This window comes from Xyrauchen texanus, chromosome 11 (genome assembly GCF_025860055.1).
Source record: "Xyrauchen texanus isolate HMW12.3.18 chromosome 11, RBS_HiC_50CHRs, whole genome shotgun sequence".
NCBI classification, from domain to species: domain Eukaryota; kingdom Metazoa; phylum Chordata; class Actinopteri; order Cypriniformes; family Catostomidae; genus Xyrauchen; species Xyrauchen texanus.
This window is the reverse complement of record NC_068286.1, coordinates 4224083-4247310: the sequence shown is the minus strand read 5'-3', so window position 1 is coordinate 4247310 and position 23228 is coordinate 4224083. Positions and strand designations below refer to the sequence as shown.

At 38.8% G+C, this 23228-nt stretch overlaps 1 protein-coding gene across 1 annotated transcript; it reads right to left on the bottom strand.

Moving 5' to 3' along the window:
• Positions 1–471: 471 nt before the first annotated feature.
• On the bottom strand, positions 472–21430 carry LOC127651145 (complement C3-like). Its single transcript, XM_052136845.1, has 41 exons — positions 21272–21430; positions 20962–21157; positions 20615–20783; positions 19656–19729; positions 19465–19553; positions 19193–19275; positions 19016–19103; positions 18817–18919; positions 16837–16957; positions 16388–16503; positions 16160–16306; positions 15877–16080; positions 15604–15792; positions 15332–15484; positions 15114–15243; positions 14831–14902; positions 14506–14700; positions 12876–12987; positions 12606–12697; positions 12375–12514; positions 12060–12266; positions 11367–11430; positions 11185–11271; positions 10818–11021; positions 10594–10669; positions 10332–10491; positions 7227–7322; positions 6980–7136; positions 6655–6818; positions 6373–6528; positions 6172–6231; positions 6006–6096; positions 4460–4508; positions 4268–4358; positions 3930–4019; positions 3643–3748; positions 1649–1738; positions 1417–1497; positions 1209–1292; positions 955–1090; positions 472–815 (listed from the first exon to the last, which is right to left on the bottom strand). Exons 1-41 carry the CDS (start codon positions 21340–21342, stop codon positions 674–676), a joined length of 4935 nt encoding a protein of 1644 aa, XP_051992805.1. The 5' UTR covers positions 21343–21430; the 3' UTR covers positions 472–673.
• Between the last annotated feature and the right edge of the window lie 1798 nt (positions 21431–23228).

Here is a 23228-nt window from a genome sequence, read left to right as displayed (position 1 = left end):
GAAGCGGAGCAACAGCAGTATCGTCTCACAGGCAACTCTCTCGTGTGTTTGGGTGTGAGATGATGAAATACAGACTGCATCCGCTATAATACTGAACACAATTCTGATCCTTTAAATACCGGATGTTACGGACTGCTGGCAATTGCTATGCTACATATGATGAAAGTTTTTCAATCAACATGCGGATCTAACCGGCCCATTTTTTGACCGGCCCAGCAGGAATTCTCCCGATCGTCCCGATCACCACTCCGGCCCTGCTGGAAATAGCCTCCCGGGAGCATTCCAAAGATGGCCGACAGTGGACTGACGCGCTAGAGACTGATGAAACTGAATTGTAAAACATTCAATTTCCTGTAAAAGCTTTCTACAATTGAATTTAATCAGGGTAATTATTTCGTTTTTTGAGTGCATCCACGTGCATGTCAACCAATTCATATTTAAGTCTTGTGAAGAATAAGGACAGACTTATGTTTGCAAATTTTATTTGACAAATGAATTTGATTATATTTTATGCAGTCAGATTAAACATATTGCATGAAGCTTTAAAACAACTATCTGTAAATGCTCCTAAAGCTTTAAAATTACAAATGCATTAGAATTAAATCAAAGTTGTGACTTTAAGGCAGTTAAGGCCATTAATGATTACTAAATTAATTTCTGCTCTTGAAAATGTTTAGGTGGTGCATCCAAATTGGGTGAGTATTTTGGCGAGAGTGGTAATGCCGATGCACGGATCTCTGTACTGTGCCATCTGGCACTCCTTTTGTGTTGGCCAGTATTCAATCCAGGTGTCCTCACCAAAGTGATACCTCAATCTGAGAACACCACACAGAAAATTGTGAATATTCATCGTTCATAGTGTCCACACAACATAAACGCAGTAACAATTATAAAGCATTTTTCATTGAATACGATACATCTAAATCATATCCAGTTTGTTCATAGAGCTCATACCTTCCTCCAATCCTTGGAAGTGTTGTGGTCTGGCCCATGATCAGGAAGGACTTGCCTTTTTCAAATTTCAGATACCTCCGACAATTAGGATGTGCCAAGAAAGACCTAATGTTACCTTCCACAACTGGATCAGAACCTAGAACACACACACACCTGTGATGACAAAGCCTTTCCAATGGAGCACTTTCAAGTTATGTGTGAATGTAAAAAAAGAAGGGCGTTGAAATTGTGCACACGAAAATGCAAAGTCATACCTTCCTTCAGTACTTGTTCAATCGTCATGTTATAGATGTCTCCGTGTAGTGAAAATTCCATATCCATCACCCTGGCTTTATAAACTATAAAACAAATGTGTTATCTACAAAACAGCTCTGAACATTTACTACAATGACTTATTAACTCGAGGTGCACACTGGATATTGGGTTTTTCATTATCGAGATAAAAGACTTGAGAAGGTTTACCGTATTCCACTTCATGTGCACAGGCCTTCTCATCACGTTTTTTCTCATCAATTTTTCCAGTATTTTGCATACTGCAGCTCTCTGTCAGAAAATATATATATATATATATATATATATATATATATATATATATATATATATATATATATATTTACTACACGTAACAAAAACATGTACAGTATTTTGAAAGAACAAGATGTATGTTCATTTCCAATAGAATAAGTGACAGTACCTTCTGCACACTGGCACAACTCGTCACTGCAGAGTCTATGCAGCGCTCCATCTTTCTTGTCAGGATGGTAGAACTTCATACAACGCTTATCTGTCAAAATATGTGTTAAATAAAGCTTTTTACTTGTTACATAAGTGTGTTTCAATGTTAGTGTGAGCAGATAACAAAAGAAAAAATAGGTCACAATTATATGGATTTATGACCACTTTCTACTGATTTAATGGGAATGTTTGATATTTTATTTGGGTAATTGTTTACTGTGTATTGCAAAAAAATACAAATACAAATTTTAATACGTTCAATACATTTCAGTCATTACATCTCTCTAAAAGGTTCAGTATGTTGATGTGGATATGACATTTTGATAGGATAATGGTCTTGATTAACTAATTTGCTACGCTGCTGCAGAGCACGTACAAAGACTTGCTACTGCTAGAAAATACACAGACATACTAAGCATGTGGACAAGCTGCTGCTGCAAAATTAGACAAAACCCAAGACATGCTGCATCGAGCATGTACTGTATAAACATTCTGCTGCACAAACAGACATTACAAGCAATCCACATGCAGCAGATATAGACAGGTGATGCTGGGGTGGAGGAGGGTTTCAGGAAAAAAAAACTCTTTCAGTGAAACTGGCTGCAAAACAAAATTTATGTGTTAGACAAAGAGAGAGTCGCCATGCAAGCCGATTGGCTTAACATGTCGTGTGAGCGAGACAATTGGTTAAACGGATAGCATTCAGTGAACCTATCAGCTTGTACCACATAGAGTTGCATGGCTGAACCTTTTTTATTTTGCTTTTGTACAAATATTGTATTAAAAATGATTGTAATTCAATTATGCCAGTTTATATTATGTTATTTAGGATCTTTTTGTTTATTTTGAGAGTGCTGTTGCTCAGTTGGTAGAGCGGGTCGGCCACTAATCACAGGGTTGGCGGTTTGATTCCCGGCCCGCACGACTCCACATGCCGAAGTGTCCTTGGGTAAGACACTGAACCCCAAGTTGCTCCCAATGGCAGGCTAGCACCTTGCATGGCAGCTCTGCCGTCATTGGTGTATGAGTCTGTGTGTGTGAATGGGTGAATGAGTCACAGTGTAAAGCGCTTTGAATACCATTAAAGTTAAAAAGACGCTATATAAGAGCAGACCATATACCATTTATTTAAGGCTGCAGGACAACGGCAAGAGCCCACACGATTGAGAAGCAACAGAGGCTGTCGCTTTATTTCTGTATTATTATTTAGATGACTTGGAGATCTCTAGGTGTAGTATAGTGTGTTTTATTGCCAACTCGGACTGTTTTCAGAGAGTTTGCATAAGGGATGGTACTTTTGTGATCTGGAAAGTAATCTTTTGGCGGAGGCTGCTACTTTGTTTTTAAAAAATTATGTTTAACAGGAGAATTCCCGATGAAGACCTACATTACCGATGATCCTGAGGGGAAACGGAGTATTGTACCTTTATCATTTAGTCCAGATTTAAAATAATTTGTGGCTTCAAATCAAAGTTTGTAATGTTGTGATTCCCCTCAGAGCTGCTGGTTAAGTTTATGGCTTTGAACTCTTTCACAATTCATTTTATGAAACCCTTATACGGTGGCTGAAAAAGTGGACAGGCAATGTTTTGTGCTCATTTTTATTTTCGGGGTGGTAGCACTGAACAGATTGCCAGTGTTAAATTGAACGAATCACGTGCAATGACTGATAAGGGAACACCTAAATTTTTAACAATTGTATTGCTAAACTATGTCATTGAATTTGTGTAGTGTAATATTGCTTATTAAATATTTAGGTTTGCAACCACCGATATATTCTTTTCTTTTAAAATCCTCTAGAGAAGACATGTAAAGTCTATTAATGGGTGAGCTTTATGTGTATGACTATCTATAATGTCCATCTTACATAGATATGGACTACTGTGTAATATACCGCTATATATTACTCTCTACCGTGTGTAATATATGCTATAACCTGTAACAGCTGCCTACCTGGAGCGTTGTACTCGTACACAGTGACTGCAGCTGGCTGAAGCATGCCCACATTATTCATCTTATGTATTCTGAAGACAATTCCGTCCTTCTCTGTATGAGACACCTAACGAGAAATGAAACGTCATAACTAATTACCTGATTTTTCCCAACATCGGCACATTCACATTTCACTGGCCAGAAATTAGCTGATAGCCAAGGAGACAAAACTTTTCCAATGCATCTCCACAAAAAGGGAATGTAGAAAGAGAAATAAAATACAAAGTATGTGAATTAATGCAGCAGACCTTATCTACATAAATGATCAGAGATCCTCGTTCTGAAAGCTCCTTGTCCAGCTCAAAGCTCTGAATGTACTTATCTTTTCCAGTAGATAACTGATGGATCAATTAAAGAAAGGAAAGCACAGTTGAAAGATAAAATGTCAATTGCATGAACTGTAAACATATTTATTAAAAACATAACAAATAATATTATAACATAATAAATGATATTATATGTGAATTATAAAATGCTTTTCTAGAAAGTAATATCCTCTCTATATACAAATGCTTTGAGAATGCAATTGAATATACTGACTCCTAAATGATCAGAATACAGTTTTACAAACTTTTTCCCCCTTTACCTTTAAAAGATCTCGTTCGTCCACCTTAAACCCTGTCAGAAGGCCAACATCCAAAATCGACATGGTAGAAGTTCTTGTTGGATTCTTGAAACTGCAAACATGTATTAAAATGAAGTATGATCCAGATTTCAGCAATAATAATCTAACAGATTGATAACACTGAAACTATTCTGAAGCTTGTTGTATACTCACATGTATTCAATGGTGAGCTGGTAAGTTTCAGTGGCTCCATCATAAGAAACTACATATAGATAGCATTAATTCAATCACTTATTTCAAATCAAAGAAATGAATAAGCCATGTGGTAGCTACAGTCGACAACATTAACTGCGTCCAGGGCTGAACTTGTAATCTGGCATACTGGCTATTTTTCCAGTGGGCCGACACACATTGGGGCCGATAAGGGGCGGACTGGCCATCGGGAGAAATTAGCGGGCCAGTGGGTCGGCCACGAAATGTGATGAATGGGCCACGATAAACTAAAATGAGCCACCGCATTATGCAGAGCGGACCTCAAAACGGTACCGCGAGATATGCAGAAAAGGACAGCGCCCCCCGCTTAAAAAGTTTTGGCTACCACCCCAACCCCAGCCCCCACTCAACAAGTTTAGGGCCAGTAGCCATCTAAAATCCCGGGCCGATTTCTCTTCCCAGTCTAGCCCTGACTGTGTCAAGCATTTGCCTGAGTGGAATTGATCAGTTCTATAACAGTTCATGTAGTGCCTGATAAAGGCATCGGCATACTCACAGCGAAGTACTTCATCGTTCTTCACTCAGAGCAAAAAATAAGTTCAGGATCAGTAAAAGAAGCTGTTTTAAGCACTCTATGATGATTTAAAGCAAAATATCTGCAGTAGATAATGTGTAATTTGTCATGTTTACATTCTGCATTGATGGCGCTAATGCGCTAACACGCTATACATGGCCATAATATGCACCGATTAGATTCTGATACAACTGCAAAGATTGGTTTATAAAAGAGTGTTAATGGGTAGAATACAGACAAAAAATATAAAATAAGTGTTTTTTTTTTTTCTCCCCAATTTTGAATGCCCAATTCCCAATGTGCTCTAAGTCCTCGTGGTGACGTAGAACTCTTTACACGTTTGTTATGTCTTACAGCATTTCTAGTTGTGTGTTACTTCGAGACATTTTGCAGGTCGCCCACCAGTGGCAGATAGATGAGCGAAATTGCCCGCCATTGTGCATGAAATACACAACCTGCATTTTGGCGTGTCACGGCTCATAAGTCCTCATTTCAAACCCTGGGCTACTATGTAATATTTTTGGGGAATTCCCAGCTCCATGCTTTTGTCATGTCCTGATATTGTTGAACATCATCTGTGTATGAGCATCGGCATCGGGATGCCTTATCGCCAAGCCCTAGTGTAATTTGCGTGCTAAAGTGGCACAACTGCTTAGTGAATTCAATAATAATACTGGATACAAAATCATGTTTTAAACTTGTTTGAAACTGTCATTATACTTGCTTGACAAAGTTACTGTAGAATACGATTATTCTATAGAAATGGTTTAATGTTTTTCCAAAATCCCTAAACAAAGCCAAAATAAATAAACAACTGTATCTCTTAAGAGTTTCAAACTACTATCCATCCATCCTATATGCAATTTTGTTTTGTGCTGCTAGCTGGGCATAAATTATGTCTTTGATATTAAATAACAAGATTTTTCCCTCTCAATTTTTGAGTGATAATGGACATGCTCATTTGAATCTTACCTGCATGGTGTTTTTCCATCTGCACACTGAGATCAAACATATTACATGCATTGTCTTTCTCATCGGGCAGAGCATAATACAGAGAAAATACCTGTGAGAGGAGAATGACACTGTTGAAACTAACTCTTTAATATGCTGTTGAAGACTTGTGATCATGAAGACTCACTGAGAGAGTGGCCATCCCTGTCCCTTGAGCAGTGATATTGAAGCTCTTAGTTATGTCAAACTGTCCATGTTGACATCAGATGTCCATTTAGATGATGAAGAATGAAAGAAACAGAGAAACACACCTTTAAGTGGATCAAACCTTCAGGAAATGTACTGTTTAAGGCAGAAAACAATAGTTCATTCACTCATATTCCCTCACCTTGTCTGAACGTGAAATATGTCTGATGGAATTTGTGAAGGTCCATTTGGTTTTATCTTTTCTCTCCTGCACCGAGAGATCCAGGTTCAAATTAATGTCTGCGTTCTTTACCAGGATGCGGTATTCAGCCACAGCCTGGAATACCATGATTGTTGCCTAAAACATGATTAGACATGAAAAAAGTTTAAAGTAACAAGTTAAAAGACAAAGGAAATTAAAATAATATATAATATTTTCAGCATTTTTGTTTGTTATGTTCGATTTGTCTTGTTTTCTCTATACCTGTGTGGTACCGTAACCTCCATAGCGAGTTTGTTGTTTTCCCAGCCAGCGCACTGCCAGCCCTGCATTCTCGAAATCCTTTGTCTTCACCAGGGCCAGCAATGCATAGCTTGTGGCCTCAAGAGAGTGGTGGTGCTGTCCAGGAACTTGCCATAACAATCCATCTAAACGTGGGCAATATTAGCTAAATTTCTATATAAAATATATTTATTTTTGGTTGATAACAAATGACAAATTAGAAAGTTTTGGCCATGGGAAGTTATACTATTAAATGGTAAACGCAGTTGCTGTAGTTGTGTGTTGAATTGATTGTAAGGTTACTCACCTTTACTTTGGGTGGAATGACTCATCAAGATGTCTTTATAGAGTTTGCCAGCATTGGCCAAAGCGTAAGATGTCATTGCAACAGCATAAGGATTTTTCAGACTGTGAACTCTGAGCATCAGGTAACTAACAGCTTTGTCTATACTGCTCTGCAAATTCTAATATTGAGAGAAACCGAGAGTGAGAGATGCTCAGGTGCAGTAACGTTTGCAAGTTATTGTAGTGCTGTTTCCAGGGGTCTGACTTACATTGACAGATTGGGCACAAATCATCTTCCCCTCTTGCATGGCAATCAGGATAAATGCAGTCAGAGAGGCATCTGCATCTTTGCCCCGAACATCACCCTTGAATCAACACATACACATAAATAAGATCTACTCAAACTGAAATAATGAAAAGAGTTGAAGAACTTTGTTTTCTCAAAAAAGTATTTAATAACCTTGAAATGTTCATTAGGAATTGTTTAACTTGAACAGCTGGGTTTGTTTCTCTGCCGTTTAAGACCATTGCTCAGGCCCCAGTGTCCTCAGATTTATTTGACTAAGTCATTACTGTCTTACAGAGGAAAAACCTAAACCCAGTTGACTAAAATAAATACATTTACATTTATTCATTTGGCAGACGCTTTTATCCAAAGCGACTTACAAAAGAGGAAAACATAAGCGAATCGTCTTAAGGAGACAGTGGTACGAAAAGTGCCATATTACAAAATACACAAAATACATAAAAAATGTAATAAAAAAAACCCATTGTGAATGCAAATTGGACTGAGACCCATTAACAGGTAAAATTGACCAAAAATAAAAATATATCGATATCAAATAAGAATTTAATACAAAAAATATTTTATTAGATTAAACCTGTGGTAGAATAAATAATAATAATAATTAATATAGCTGCGAGCAGCAACTAACAGGGTTCAAATGGTTTAAGCACAATCGTAAAAAGGTATTGTGTCTTATATAGCAAGCATTTAAACACCTACATTATGGATGTAATAGACAATTTACAGCCAATACAGGCAATTTATTAAGGAAATACATGCTTTTTAAAGATCATAGCGCCACCTATGGTCCGATATCCATAAAGGTATGCTTGTTTAGAATCATATGTTGCTTGTGCTCACCTAACTTTGTGAAGTTCTGAGTTTTTGTTTAGGAATTATGGGCTTATTTGTACACTTGACCATGGACATTTTCTAAATGACACTGTTATTGCTACCCAAATGGTAAATTATTGACCTAAAGAGTCCAGAGAATTGTACTGCATTGGTTTTATTGAGGTTGCGCGAAAAACCTAGGACTAGTTCACAAAATTAGTTTTTTTACATAATCGTGAATATTTAATGAACGATTTGATTGACAGCAGTGGTTCTTGAGGCAAAGTTTTTTAGTATGATGAGCTCTAACAAATTATATGAATTATAGCGCTGTCCCAATTCAGAGGCTGCATCCTTCAAATGTCGCATTCAAAGGTCGATTGTGTCACTGCTGCGGGACAAAGGCTGTCCCAATTTAAAGGCTCCTTCAATTGCGGCCTCCAAATATATCCTTCGTTTCCTGTGAAATGAAGGATACAACAGATGGATAACTCGCGGCCTTGCCTAACCCAGAATTCATTGCGTGCCAGTAACGACAGGATTTTTTTGAGAGAAATTGCCGAATTACACTTTTAAACGTAAGTTACTCAAATATCTAATGATATGATTGTGGAAAAAAAAACTTTAAAGTGGTTAAAATGTTGACTTATATCTTACTATGATGCGAATATATAGTTTATACTCTTTATTATATACAGAAATGGACCATGGTGAAAATATTTTGACTATTTATCTGTTTCATTTTCAGACAGTTTAATATAACGTTCAAGTCCAGTACAAAGGTTAGTCAGTTTCTGGACTTAGTTAGACACCATTTACATAAAATTGGCCACTCCTACTTCCGATGTTTTCGTATACCATATCAAAAGTTTGCATGGAATTTGCATGCTACTCCCCCAGACATATGGGTATAAAAGGAGAAGGAATGCCCACTCTCATTCAGGTTTACAACGTCTCATTACCTCACTCAGGGAATGGTAACCCAGATGTTCCCCTTCTGTCACTCACTCGACATTGTAATAGCAGGTGCATCAGTCTGCATGTAACCACCTCCAACGCCCCAAAAAGATGTCATGTAGTTCCCCACATCCCTCGAACCAAGGAACCAATCATCAATGGGCGAGCGCTCAGGGGAGGGTGGAGGTTTCCAGTTCAACCCTATTCTCGCGTCGGCCTGAGCAAGCATGGCGGTCAGCTCTGTGTCAGTCTCAGACTGGCCGGGCAGACCCGAAGGTGGCAGCCCAGTCGAGTCCTCAGCGTCCGACTTCGCCAGTGCACTCTCCAGTGCAGCGATCGAAGACTCACCCTGCCCGCAGGCCCCGAAAGATATGTCAAGCTGGCCATGAGGCAGGTTAGTCTCATTTCGGAACCGGACGGGAGCAAACGAGTGTTCTGGGGAATTACCTGGTGAGACCGCAAACAATGAACTACCCAAATCGCCTCCATTGTCAGTCAGGCCGGTCTCATACCCATGGGTAGAAGGCGCAGCGCGCGGGTTGGGGGGGGGCGTCTAGAGTGGCTTTACCGCTTAAGAAGATGAAAGGCTGCAACCTCAACGTTGCCATTGGCATATTCTAGCAATGAGAACATGAACCATCCACAAATGCTGCCTCAGTGTAATCTCTGCCCAGACACGTGATGCAGCGCTCATGGCCATCAGAGGTGGAGAGATAAGGAACGCATCAAGGAATCACACAAAGACAGAAAGGCATCTTTATAAAGACGCATCTTTAAAAAGACATTCAACGTCAATGTGTGTGCTCTAATAGAGAAAATATACTCTTTAGCAGGAATATACACTCTTTTAGCACTGTCATAGCACCCGGGGGCGAAATCTGGAGAGAAAGCTGCTGGAAATGTGCTGTATATCCAACAGCATATGCTTTCTTAAGATGTGAATGGAACAGCAGTAGTATTCAGCTCGTTGATAGTACAACCGCTCGGCTCCGAAGAAAAAATCTGAATGAGAGTGGGCATTCCTTCTCCTTTTATACCCGTATGTCTGGGGGAGTGGCATGCAAATTCCACTCACCAATTCTCATTGGCATTTTATCAAAATAATAGAGGTGTTCTGGGCTCTCAAGAGCGACCCCTAGTGTCACTACATCGACACAATGTCGAGTGAGTGACAGAAGGGGAACTTAACAATTACAAAAGTGTTTCAGCGCTAAGCGTCTTTGTGTTAACTGATTTTTCAAAGGGTAACATTTATTTTTTTATTATTATAATTACGAAAGTAAAAAATTTGACATACCACCATCTCGCTGTGATACACAGGGGCATCCTCCTTAAAGCTGCCATCCGCCTGCTGTTTGTTCTTTACTATCCAACCAAGGGCGCTGCAGATCACATTTTCCTCTATGACAATGAGATCTCTGGCCATCGCAAATATTTTAGCCACATACGCAGTGAGCCTTCAAATGTACACAATGGATGAAGACAAAGTAGTATAAGTATATGCCTAATTAAAACAAATTCAAGACAAGAAAAAATTATCTAAATAATTCATAATTCACCATGTGCTGCTGGGTGTGTGCACCCAGGCACCGTAAGACCCATCAGATTTACGGAAGTGCAGCTCCTGCTTATAACCTTTACAGGAATAAAAAACTAAATAAGAAAACTCAAATGCATTGTTGTGCATGAACAATAATTGGCGTTGAATCCAATAAGTCTATTTTTAAGAATCATATATTGGTACAGGGTGACTTGTTCATATTTTTGATAGTGGTGTGCTGACCAGTGTTGATGTGTTTAATGGCTTCATCACGGCGGTTCATGCCAACAGCGTCCCACTGATTGGTGCTGTCCAGGTAATGAGTGGCAATGAGAGGTAGTGTCATATAGATCATAGTCTGCTCTCCACATCCATGAGGCTGGACGATAAGCTCACCCATGAAATCTCCTTTGATGGCCTGCTCAACTGTGCGAGTTATCTCCTCACCTGCAAGCATGGAAGGAGTAATGGTTTAGCAAGTAAGACACTGTGATTGGGTTAAAGTGCATATGATGCACACTCCTTTTAGGAATTTAACTACCATTTTAACTCTATTCTGTCTTAAGATCCATCCAAAGATGGGTTTCCTGAAATTAGAATTGTACCTTACCTCTCACTGAGATGTATGTGGAAGCAGGTGTGTTTGGAACCTTTCGAGCTGGGATGTCACTTCTCATAGACACCCTCTGCAAGCCATCTGTTTGAATAAGAGGGGGCAGTATTTGTAAAATTCAACGGTCATTTGCAATATTCTAATTTTGTATTCAGCATATGTTTCTAAAGATACTGCACCTGGGTGCTCGGAGGGGTTAATCGCCACAATTGCCTGCTCAACTTCAGTAAGCACACCTTCAGGCTGAAAGAGTGTAAGAAGAAAAGAGGCAGATGCATTTTGGTGGAATCAGCAATTCGATGTGATCAACTCAAAATCTTGAAAATAAAACCGTTCAGGATTACTAGTACTAATTGAAAACTCAATGTCAAATTCCCAAATGATCTGGTTTTGCTTTAAGGCCCAAATTTGACAATGGTTATCACATGGCGACCTAGCACAGTACCAAAATTGCGTATTGTGCAAGAAAAAAAAATTAGAAGAATTGATTAATACTATGGTATTACACACACAAACAAACAAACAAAACAAAGATTAGGACTCCCAATATAAACCAAATACAATAGAAAAACAGAGAGAACGCAGGGGCTATATTAACAAAGAACTACTAAACAAACCAGAAACACCTGGAAACATTCAGGAAGGGAGAATGGACTAAGACAAAAACAGAAAAAACTAATTTCATTATAAATGACCCACAAGACTAGTGGCCGCGAGGGGCAAGTCCCATACATAACATTTTCATTTTGCATAGTTTTTACCCTACTGTCCATGACCCATTTATGAGTTGTGATCCACCAGTTAAGAATCACTAATCTAAATGAGTTATATAACTTTTGAAATGGAAGAAAATAAATAAGAGGGAGACTTACCACCACCTTCAGATTCTTTCTTATCGCGTCATTCCGAGTAGAGCTAAGTGCAATAGCTTCAATCCATTGCTCTTTCAGCTCCATGGGTATGATCACAAGTGGGACAGTTGCGGACGACATGGCGCCAACATTAACAGTTTTCTTGTCTTTGTTTCTTTTTGTGGCACTGCTGCAAATACCCTCTGATGTCTTGAATTGTACACGCACCTGGTGGTATCAAATGAAAATGAAGCCATACAGCACCACCACTGTACAGTGTCACTTTATACATATACAATACATATATGTCAGTAGCCTGCAAAGACTGCCCAGTACCTTTTGGTTTTGGTTGCTGTAGTTGTGAAGAATAGCTTTTATTTCCACTTGTTCATTCCTCACAGCTGAATAAGGCATTCTTAGATCAATAAAAAAATCCTTCTTTACTGTGATCTCATAAGGATTTGCCACACATATTCCTACAGAGAAAAGAGAAAATGGCAAAAAGGAAAAATAATGACAAAGATTAACCTAATAATAATGAAAAAGCTGTGGAGTTGGGCTTTTTACCAAGATTCTTAGACAAGCTAATGGCTGTGATCTCCCAGGTGGTGATGGAGTCTTTCAGGTAGAGTCCTTCTCTCAAGATAGAGGTTTCATCACTACGCATAAATGACAAAACTTTGTCAAAGTCCAAACTTTTCAAGGTCTCCACAATTGGAATGAAACCAAATGTGAACAATAAGTTATTATAAGACAAGAGAAAAACAACTGTTGCAAGGTGAGCAATGGGACAGCTCTCTACAAGTAAAACACACCTACTCTTAATCTCTCACTCACCACAGCTTGTTATCAGGACAGGCGGGTAGTTTGATCTCCTCCCAAAGCCAGCTTTCAGGGAACTGTGTACGAACCAAGATATCATCTGATTCATCAAATTCATCTTCCTCACCTGAACAAAAAGTACTTCAAGTTTATTCCACAATAAAGAATTAGATGCAAATTTCCCATAAAAGTAAACTGTACATAGTTACAGCCAGGGTTGGTAGGATTACTTTTGAAATGTATTCCAGTACAGATTACAGAATACATGCTGTAAAATGTAATCTGTAATCTATTTCATTAGATTGCTCAAGGTCACTAACTCCTAAAACCCAAATATCGTATGCAGTGTTGTTTCTAAAACATGATCATTCAAACTGATCTAGTTTTAAGGATTTTTAGATATTTTTACAGGAAAACGATACAAAAATTATTATCAAGAATACGATTTTTGCCCTAATATTAAAGGTCTTAATAGAAAAAAAGAAATTATAATCCAACGTGTATGAAAAATATGATCTTGCCTGATAACATGTTGTAAAGGGATCAATGGAAAGGAGGAGGTGAGAACCGAATTGACAATATAAATTATATTATAATAAGGAACTTAAACAAAAAGACAAACACACAGAGTTGTCAGACAGCTGTCCGTATATCACTCTCTCTGTCCCATAAAGTCAGCCTTTATCCCTCTCTGAGGCTTGATTAGCTTGATTAGGGGCCGGGTGTGTAGCTTCACGACCCGGCCCCACCCTCTGCGCTGTCACATTCCTCCCTCGTTTTCTCAAGCCGGGGACCTCCCGGCATGGCGTACACCCCCCTTTCCCTGGGGGAAAACGCCCCATCTGCCGGCAGATCATCCCCGTCTACCTGGATGAGGGAGGGGACAAGGGGAGAGAAACAAAAAGAAATGTGGCACCTACACGCCACATCGTGCCAAATTAACAAAACAAAAATTTAAAAAGAGGGAAAAGGAACACGGAGCGGAAGTGGGAGAGAGAGAGAGAGAGAGAGAGAGAGAGAGAGAGAGAGAGAGAGAAAAAAAACACTCTCCGAGGCTTGATTAGCCTGATTAGGGACCGGGTATGCAGCATTACGACCCGGCCCCGCCCTCCGCCCTGTCACACATGTGCATGTAAAATGCTAGAAATAGCATTTTAGCTTAACGTAAAGCTAACAATTTACACAAGGTTTATTTCTATTTCTTCTGCTCCAAACGTACTTCAAACTTATTCTCTGTCTGCTCGTATGAATGTAACACATCATCAGAAAGTGTTTCACCGCTGTTCAAATGCACTTTGGATCGCATCATATATATGTATAAATGTTTTCCATCTAAAAGAACTAAATATTAAATGAAACAAATGACAATAAAATGCAAAGTAATCTCTTCAGTAATCAAAATACTTTTTGAATGTAACTATTCTAAATACCTAACTCTAAAATATGATTTTCTTGATAGAAATATTGTCCCAAGACCAACAAGAATGATTATCCAGGAATTATAATACAGCCAATATGCAATGGAGGTGTTATTTTGGAAATCAGCTCTTGTAAACTGAGCTATAAAGATAAGAATTAGACATCTGCAATAAGCATTGAACTTCACAAGCACTGTATTTGAAAATGAGGCTAATGATGTTCTTACTGCGTGCAAGCATGAGTTCTTCCTCTGCCGAGAATTTCCTGTGCTTTGATATCTCCTTGCAGCAGTACAGAAAGGCCTGGACACATTCATCTACATCTAAGACGAATCCGGCTCGTCGTTCACAACTGAAGCCGAATTTATTGTCCTGCATTCCATCCACACAACACATCTTCAGCTCACCAGTATATTTACCAGCTGAGAAGACAATGTTAGTGTAGAAAAATAAGGACAAAAAATTGCAGTAACATTGATAATATGAAAAGTCTAACTTTTTCATATAGCTGTATTTTGCATAAAACTTTCTTAAATAAAGCAGCTTCTTTACCCAGAGTATTAGTGACCTGTAGAAGGCTCACAGCTCTCCGTTTTCTCTTAGATGGTTCAGCGCACTCATGTACTATAAGAACATAAAAAATCAGAGTGGCAAAATTTAGAGTACAAAGTTCCAACACAAAAACTTTGAACTAAATTCCAGTTTATACAACAGGCATCATTAACTTCCTGAAATTCTGTCCTCTTTAAGATTACCTGTAGTCATCAGAGATTTTTTTAAGTCTTTTTTATTTACAGTTACATTTAAATTCAAACTAAAGAAACAATTCAAAAACCTGTTCTGGTGTTGGTGCCTCCTGCACTGTTGGACTCAAACATCAGACCTGCATCATAGAAAACCCCCATACTGTCCTTTCCACTACCTGCTGTACAGCCAGTGTCATGTTTCTCTATGATGTCCCAGATCTAGAAGTGACATCAGACAAAAACAAATCAACAAAGAGACCATTTAGGTATTACTGTATTTTTAATAACCAGTTAAAAAATGAATTACCTTTGTCTGAGTGAGTCTGTTCTTGTCATTAAGGACATACACAGCCTTATCCACAGCCACCAGCCCAACTTTAGCCTCTGGGTCTCCAGTTATTCTCAAGCTGAACTCATCTCCTGGGCCATATTGTGTTGGGTCCTTCACCTCTACTTTGAGCTGGGATTAAAAATGCCAAATAAATACTCAGAAATGTATGCATTTCACATAAATATCACTTAATAATACATAAAACATACATGAATCAAGTTTGTTGTGTTTTCTGATGGTTTACAAACCTTTCCCATGCATGTGTCCTTCACATCAACCCAGACTGAGTCAGACACCACCTCAGAGCCCACATGGTAAAATGCCACAAAACGGAAGGAGGGCACCATGTCTTTGGTTACAGGTAGAGATAGAGTCACTAAAGCCTGTCCTTCCCTTTTAAACCTGCCAGCTTTCACAATCTGCCCTTTACTTAAGATCTTGTGAAACAAAACAAGAGAGGCATGTGAAGTGTTTAAATAAATATGTACATTATGAACAACAATGTATCGTGTAATCCTCACCATGTAGGTGAAATCCTGGTTTTGGACTCCAGGGCTTTTTCCAAGGTTCAGGTTGACTTTGATTTGATCACCAATCTCAAGCTCTGCAGCATCAATGCCAATATGAAGGTAGTTGTTGGAGCCACCTTTGGGCTTGTAGGCTTGAGCTGTCATCTTCTTCACTGCCTGCTGTTCAGCTTTTAATTGAGGATCCTTAGTCTTTACCTGAAAATATGTATATTGGTTCACCAATTCACCCACGAAACTGACTGAGTGTTAGTGAAGTTGAGATGGCAGATCTTACAGTGATCTCCAGTGTAGAAGATCCTCCCTGAGAATTGATGGTAGCCTTTGCAATGCCATTGGCTTTGGTTCGACCGTTGACCCCTCCAGGGTTGACCTCCACTTCCACATTTTTAGCAGGTGTTTGGTCAGGATTTGTCACATAAACCTTTTGATAAGAAAACAATAAGAAAACATAAACAACAGTTTCATGTAACCTGGCTCAGTGGATTCAGTCTATGTTTTATACCGAGACGTCAAAGGACATTCCAGGTTTGAAGTATTGTGGCGTTCTTTTGAAGTGGATGGTGTACGGTGATGTCACAATCTGAATACCTCTCATGTGAGCTTCTACCATTTCACTGCCTGAAAACACACAAACAAACATTTTCTTATTCAAAGCAACTTTTAACAATACGTGGTCACTGGGAATCAAAATGATTACTTTGGAACTGCTTGCACTTTCCTCCAAGTTGAGCTATTGGAACTTGTCTTATTTTAATTTTATATTTAAACAACGTTTACCTCATACTGAATGTAAAACTCACCTTTGCACTGCTAGAACATATCTTTCGAAAAGCTCCCGATAAAAATGCGGTCCCAATTTTGAGAAGAGTAGGAACATTAATATGTTTTTAGTAGCTTTCAAATATTTGCTTTTTGAAAGCTATTGTGCACTATTATCTATTTGGCTCTCACCAGTTTCTGTTAAAACACTGGCTGAAATGTAAATAGATTTCCCGACCAGCTGGTTGATGTCTGGGAAGGTTCCTTTGATCATTTGGCTTGTCAGCTCAGCCTTCCCTTCTCCATTAAATATCTACAGAGAGACAAAAAGCTGCATCAGATCTTACTCCATGCACTTAAAAACCTGGTGCAATTTTTTTGTCAATATATTCTGTACAATATGAGCCCAGTGAGATCTTCCATAAAAACCCTGACATCAATTGTCTTTTATGTCATGTAACCTGTAAGATATGGTTAGGGTTGTTTCTTAGGGTAAGGGTTGGGGTAGGGTTAGGTGGGGTAGGGTAGGGTTAGTTTATGGTGGGATTAGTGCTATGATTACCAATGTAACTACAGAGGTAACTTAATGCACATCCTTTAAATGTAAGTCTGAGTGATGGTCGCGTAGTGGTCTAAAGCACATAACTGTTAATCAGAAGGTTGCTGGTTCGAGCCCCACGGCCACCACCATTGTGTCCTTGAGCAAGGCACTTAACTCCAAGTTGCTCCGGGGGGATTGCCCCTGTAATAACTGCTCTGTGCGTTGCTTTGGATAAAAGCATCTGCCAAATGCATAAATGAAATGGAAATGGTAGAATAAGAATCACCAAAAAAAAAAGAAGAATATTAAACTTAAATTTCAGTCTGACTGAGCAGCGGAGAGAATTTATAATAAAAATGGACTTAAATATTGTAATATTAATATTACTGTTTCTCACCCACACCTATCATATCACTTCTGGAGGAATTTATTTAACCACTGGAGTTTTATGAATGAATTTTATGCTGATTTGACTATGATATTTGGAGCTTCCCCATTCACCCATTCACTTGCACTGTATGGACCAAAAGAGCTGAGACATTCTTCTAAAAATATGTGTTCTGCTGAAGAAAGAAAGTCACACACATCTGGGATGGCATGAGAGGGGTGTAAATGAAGAGAGAATTTAAATTTTTGTGTGAACTATTCCTTTAAGTGTATAGTAGATAAAGACACCTAATATAAAGTGGATACTATTTACTTAAGGTCTCTTCACACACGTCACCAACTGCTGTGCTCCTATAGGTCCTTCATTAGATGGCTGTCGGAGGGGCAGTCACACTGTAGGATCTGACTGATCTCACTGTAATTTTGGCAACAGTAGGTCAAAAGTTCTTCAGATGAAATCGTTCTGAAATTCTAAATCAGTGGCCGAATCTGGAGATGTTGCTGAATGTATGGGCAGGTGTGAGCTCCGGTTTCCAGGTGAAATTGTATGTAGTTAAGTTTCATGATGTAATACAGGATGAATCTTTTATTAAGCATATGCCCTAACCCAAACCCCAACTTTAAACCTAATCGTTAGTAGAATAATGTTGTAATCTTAGACAGAAAATGTAACCTCAGAATGGCACTCATCCATTATGTGAATGCGATTACTTCCTGGTTTCCATAAGACCAGAACCCATGTTTTTGAGGCTGCTTGCACAAGATAAAAACTAGGCAGAATGGGGTTGATGTCAGGGAACTGGAACATTCAATAGTGACATGTCGAGTTCCCATGTAATCATGTTGGCAGGTTAAGGTTAAGATTCATTGCAAAGAAAAATGTGAGCATTACATTTTGCACAAAACTCAAAAACTTTGTCTCAGGTGGCAAAAGCATGGCAGAAGTCCTTCATTTTAGTATTTTCCATGGTAAAATACTGCCAGCATTAGTGCAAATGCTTGCTTGGGTTTGTGCAGTATTATTTCAATGTACACGTACCAATGAGGATGTCAGAACAGAAGCAGACTGGTGATGCATAGGTAACACTTTCAATCATGACCAGAGTCTTGGCCACAATGTACTATTGACATAAACAATAGTTGATTTATCACAGTCTGTCTTTATGCATTATCTCACTGGGCTCATGTCGAAGATTCTAACAAGGACAGGGGAAAAAAACAACTCTTTTTTACTTAATGCTCACCGGAGTCCTTTGCAGAGAGGCAGCAATGCTTGTTTTTCTCTCATTTTCAATCACACCAAACACCACAAACGCAGCTCCTTTCACCTTATTACCAAACAAGTACCTACACAAATATAACTTTTATTTTAGAAGTATGGGGAATAAAGGATAATGTATACAATAAAATGGTAACAAATTCACATCATTCAGTTTGCCGTACTTAGCACTTATTTCAACTTTCAGAGAGTCCTCATTCACATAGAAGAATGGGCGGTTTGGCTTTAATCTCACTTCAAAGCTCGGCAGCACTGCAAAATAAATAAGAGGTTCCTGTTCTTTAATTTCATACAGGGTTAGCATTATAATAATTGTTCTCAAGAGGAGACTTGATCCTTACCATATTCCATGATTTCAAAATCAATAGTGAAGTTCTTCTGCGGGGTGTTTGTGTACATCGCAATCAACTTCCAAACCCCAGAGCTTCAAAAATACCAGCACATTTTAAGCCATATTTAAACCCAAAACCGCATACAGGTAAGCATATTTAGATGCAGTAAACTGAGATTACACGAGTTCCGAATTACCAAAAATACCAGGATTGTGATCATTGATAATTCACATATAAAGCTTTGCTACAGTGCCAAGAGCACTTTGTAATAAAGAACAAACCTGGTAATTTCAGGTATAGCAAATGCTCCAGTCATGATCCCTCCAGTAGGTAAGGATGTATCTCTCTTGAGTGTGATGCCCTGCGGATTCTTTTAAAACAGCAACAAATGCAATTGGAATCTAGTGCTTGTTACTACACAAAAGGGGGTACAATGATTTGAAACGTAATGTTAAAGTTTGTTTTTGAGTACCATAACTTCAACTGAGACAGAACTTCTATCGAGTGGATGTTGATCAGGAGTTAAGGAGAAGATCCTGTAATTAACTGGAAAATAAAGTTTCAGTATGCAGCTTTATTACTTTCAAAACATATGGACAAGTAAATGTATTAAGATAACACAAAAAAGACTACATATGTTATGATAAAATGCATATCTGGGCAGGCTGTTTTTTATACCAGTGTTTCATCCAGTGTTAACATAGAACAAACATTTACAGCCTTTTCCGGGGCCCTGTTCTTCATGCATCACTTTATACGTGCAGCAAATTATTACATATGCCATATATGTTTAGCTAGTCACTCTTTTTTTATGCATTCATGCATTTGAGTAGAATAACTGGACTCTTTTGACTGAGATAATCAACACTGGTAAATGGTCTGCACTTTAGCTTAACCTTAGTGGTATTCAAAGCACTTTACACTGTGACTCATTCACCCATTCACACACCAATGATGGCTACCCTGACATTGGGAGCAACTTGGGGTTTAGTGTCTTGCCCAAGGACACTTCGGCATGTGGAGTCATGTAGGCCAGGAATCGAACCACCAACCCTGCAATTAGCAGCCGACTCGCTCTACCACCTGAGCCACAGCCGCCCCTTAACTAAGGGTCAATTCTACCGGTGATGCAGTTTTACACATTAAGGTCAAAGCAGACATGTGCATTGTTGTTAATGTACTGTTCTCTAAAAGTAATAATTCTCTAAAAGTAATATGTCAGAGTGTGCAAAAAGTTATTGTTGATCTTGCAATGTGTAAATATTCAATTTTTTTCGTTATATATTTTATTTTTCATTTGTATTATTATTATTATAAAAAATTATGATACTCTATGATTTCCCTTGGTTCAATAGGGTGTTCTCATAAGAATATAGCAATGAGAGATGCAGTATCACCTTTGTCTATAAAGCTTTAAGTTTATCTTATTACCTGTGCTAGCAGGTGTGTAGAGGGGCTTGTCTGTTTGTAAGAATATATATCCAGACTGGAAAGAGACCATGACCACTTTCTCCAGAACGTTTTTTGGAAAGTGAGCCTGTAGATACACGTACTGCTTCTCCAGAGGATCATCAGTGAAATAGTTTTTATCACTAGGAATCTGCAGAATAGACAAATGTAACACTGTAATTCCAATAGAACAAATAAAACCCATTTTTTTTATTGCTCATTTAATTATCCATTTATGGGTTTGGGAAGTTATAAAGATCATACACGTACCATATATTTACAGTATGGGTAACCAGTGCATTGGAGTTATGAAGACAAGCACCTCTCACCTTAATATCTGTAAGGATCTGGAAATGTTTTTTATTTTCCAGTATTACAGATTTGGACACTATCTCTATGTTTTTGCGTGGGTGGTCCTTTACTGAGATCCTCACGTTCAGGTCTCCTCCAGAGTAGTCCTGAGCCTCCACAAATACGTTCTCTAGGGAACCCACCCTCATCAAATTAGGGGCTGACAGAATATATCTGAGAAAGGAATTTTAGTCATCTATCTCAAGATAAAGCAGGAGTATTTACATTTACATTCATTTCAGGTACATATGAGAAACTTTTTGAGGTTTTGGAAGTTTAAGTACTTACAGTGGGTCACATAATGTGAGTAAAGGAAAGGAGAGAATAGCAACAGTCAGAGTCACTCGGTCCACGTGCATTGTGTCCACCTGCTCCTTCCTCTGCCGGTGTTAGTGACTAGAAGATGAGAATCGGTTCGGCTTTTATCGCTCATTTGCATCCCTCCTAATTTCAAGATCTTATCATTGTCCTAGAACTTATTATTGAGTAAGTATGATCAAGCAAAAGAGCTGCTCTTAGTGTGTGTTAGTGTTGTGCAACTGCTGTCAACAGTTTAATGGAAACTTACATTTAGTTGCCTAAAATGTTCTTCTGTTCTCCACCCAGTTTCACAACATTGTTCATTTCTGTCTCGTCTGCAAACTAATGGTGATATGGTGAACCACAGTCTAGCAATTTGAGACAAGGGTAATTGTCAAAATGGTCTTCAATGATCTTTTGCTAGTTACAAACCATATGTTGAAAAGACCAGAATGACTTCTCAGGCTGGTTAACGCTAATAAGTGCTGATTTGATGCTGGTCTATTGGTGGAACAGCATAGCCAATCTATTAACCATCAAAGCTAGCTGACAAAGCTAGTCAAACATAAGCATGGTGTAGTAAAGCTAGTTGACGAGGGAGTTTTTGCTGGTTCAGCTATTCAAGAAATCTGGTGACGATACTAGCATCCCGTATCAAAACCCCAATTCCAATTCACTTTTATTTTTCCTACAAAGTGGGGGGGAAATAAAGAAAATGTTTATTAAGTGTTTTTAATTTCAATTCTTTCCATCTTGCAGTAAGTTGTACTTTGTTGTCTTCCTTCTGGTCTGTTCATATGAATGTGCAGATTTGAATTTGCAGACTAATTGCTTTCTCCACCCAAAAGATGTTTCACAAAAATTGGTCAGTTTGCTTTCACATGCAAACTCACTGTAAACCTGAAATCATTGACCGCAATTGCTCAATTGACAAATGGCTAGTTAAACTTTGCTCTGAAATGCAAAGATATAAGTTACAGCACTAAATGTCTTTATGACATACTACAAATGCCATAATAATAATAATTGCTAAATGGAGTGGTCATTTCCAATTAGTCTATTATATTTTGGTCACATTTTTATTGAAGGTCAGGTTTCATGATTAGACTTTTTATGAACTTTCTTTGAGTATCAATGGTGATATTAAAGACTGCCACAGCAGCAAGGAATAAGCAATGTTGTTCTTGAAGTATGTGTCCATTCAAAAGTTTCTGCTGAAGCTGACCTGGCACAATGCACTCTGTGATTTCCACTATCAATAGACACAGTATATAACGGTCCCTCTCTCTTTCCTAATGATTGTCCCGCATAGGTGCAGGGTCCGCTTTGTGATAGTCCACATATATGTAACGGGAGCCAGCTGGTAGATAGCTGTGCAGGGTGTAAACCTCACTCTCCTGACCTCAAGAGGTGCACTAGCGACTGATGCTAGAGGCTGTAGCCTTTAGCCTCCTTGTTAGAGCACCCGCCTCCCACGCTGGAGACCTAGGTTCCAGGCCCGTACGGAGCGGGTAGAACAAGAGGATCACATATATATATTTGATTTGGCACAAGTTTTACACCAGATGCCCTTCCTGACGCAACCCTGACGCAAGGTTGTGATGGATGGGGGACTCTCACTCACTCACACATACGGGGCAATTTAGAGTCTCCAATCAGGGGCGGCCCAAGCCCTTATGGGGCCCTAAGCATAATTTTATTTGGGGGGGGCCCCTCGGTGCTGCCAATACGATTGACTATTGTCAATGCTTGATTATTCGCACACTATAAATCTAACAAACCCATTATCAATTGTATTAGTTGTAGCTGTGTTGCTTACATTATACAAACGTCTGCCTGGCATGTTTTTACCTTTCTACAGTTATTAATTGTAACAGCAGGAAACCCACAAGAGTGGTCAGGTGTTCATTTGCACTTTAATATTCAAAGTCTTACAGGTCAAAGT

Bases quoted from the DNA above. Each gene is read 5' to 3' on its own strand.
- LOC127651145 (XM_052136845.1), bottom strand. From the start codon at position 21,342: ATGCACGTGGACCGAGTGACTCTGACTGTTGCTATTCTCTCCTTTCCT. The intron at 14,701-14,830 runs GTAAAGAAGCTG...TTGTCTTCTCAG, and splicing joins ACAGGTCACTAATACTCTGG to CTGGTAAATATACTGGTGAG. The intron at 6,529-6,654 runs GTATAGAGAAAA...ATCATGTTTTAG, and splicing joins GAGGTTACGGTACCACACAG to GCAACAATCATGGTATTCCA.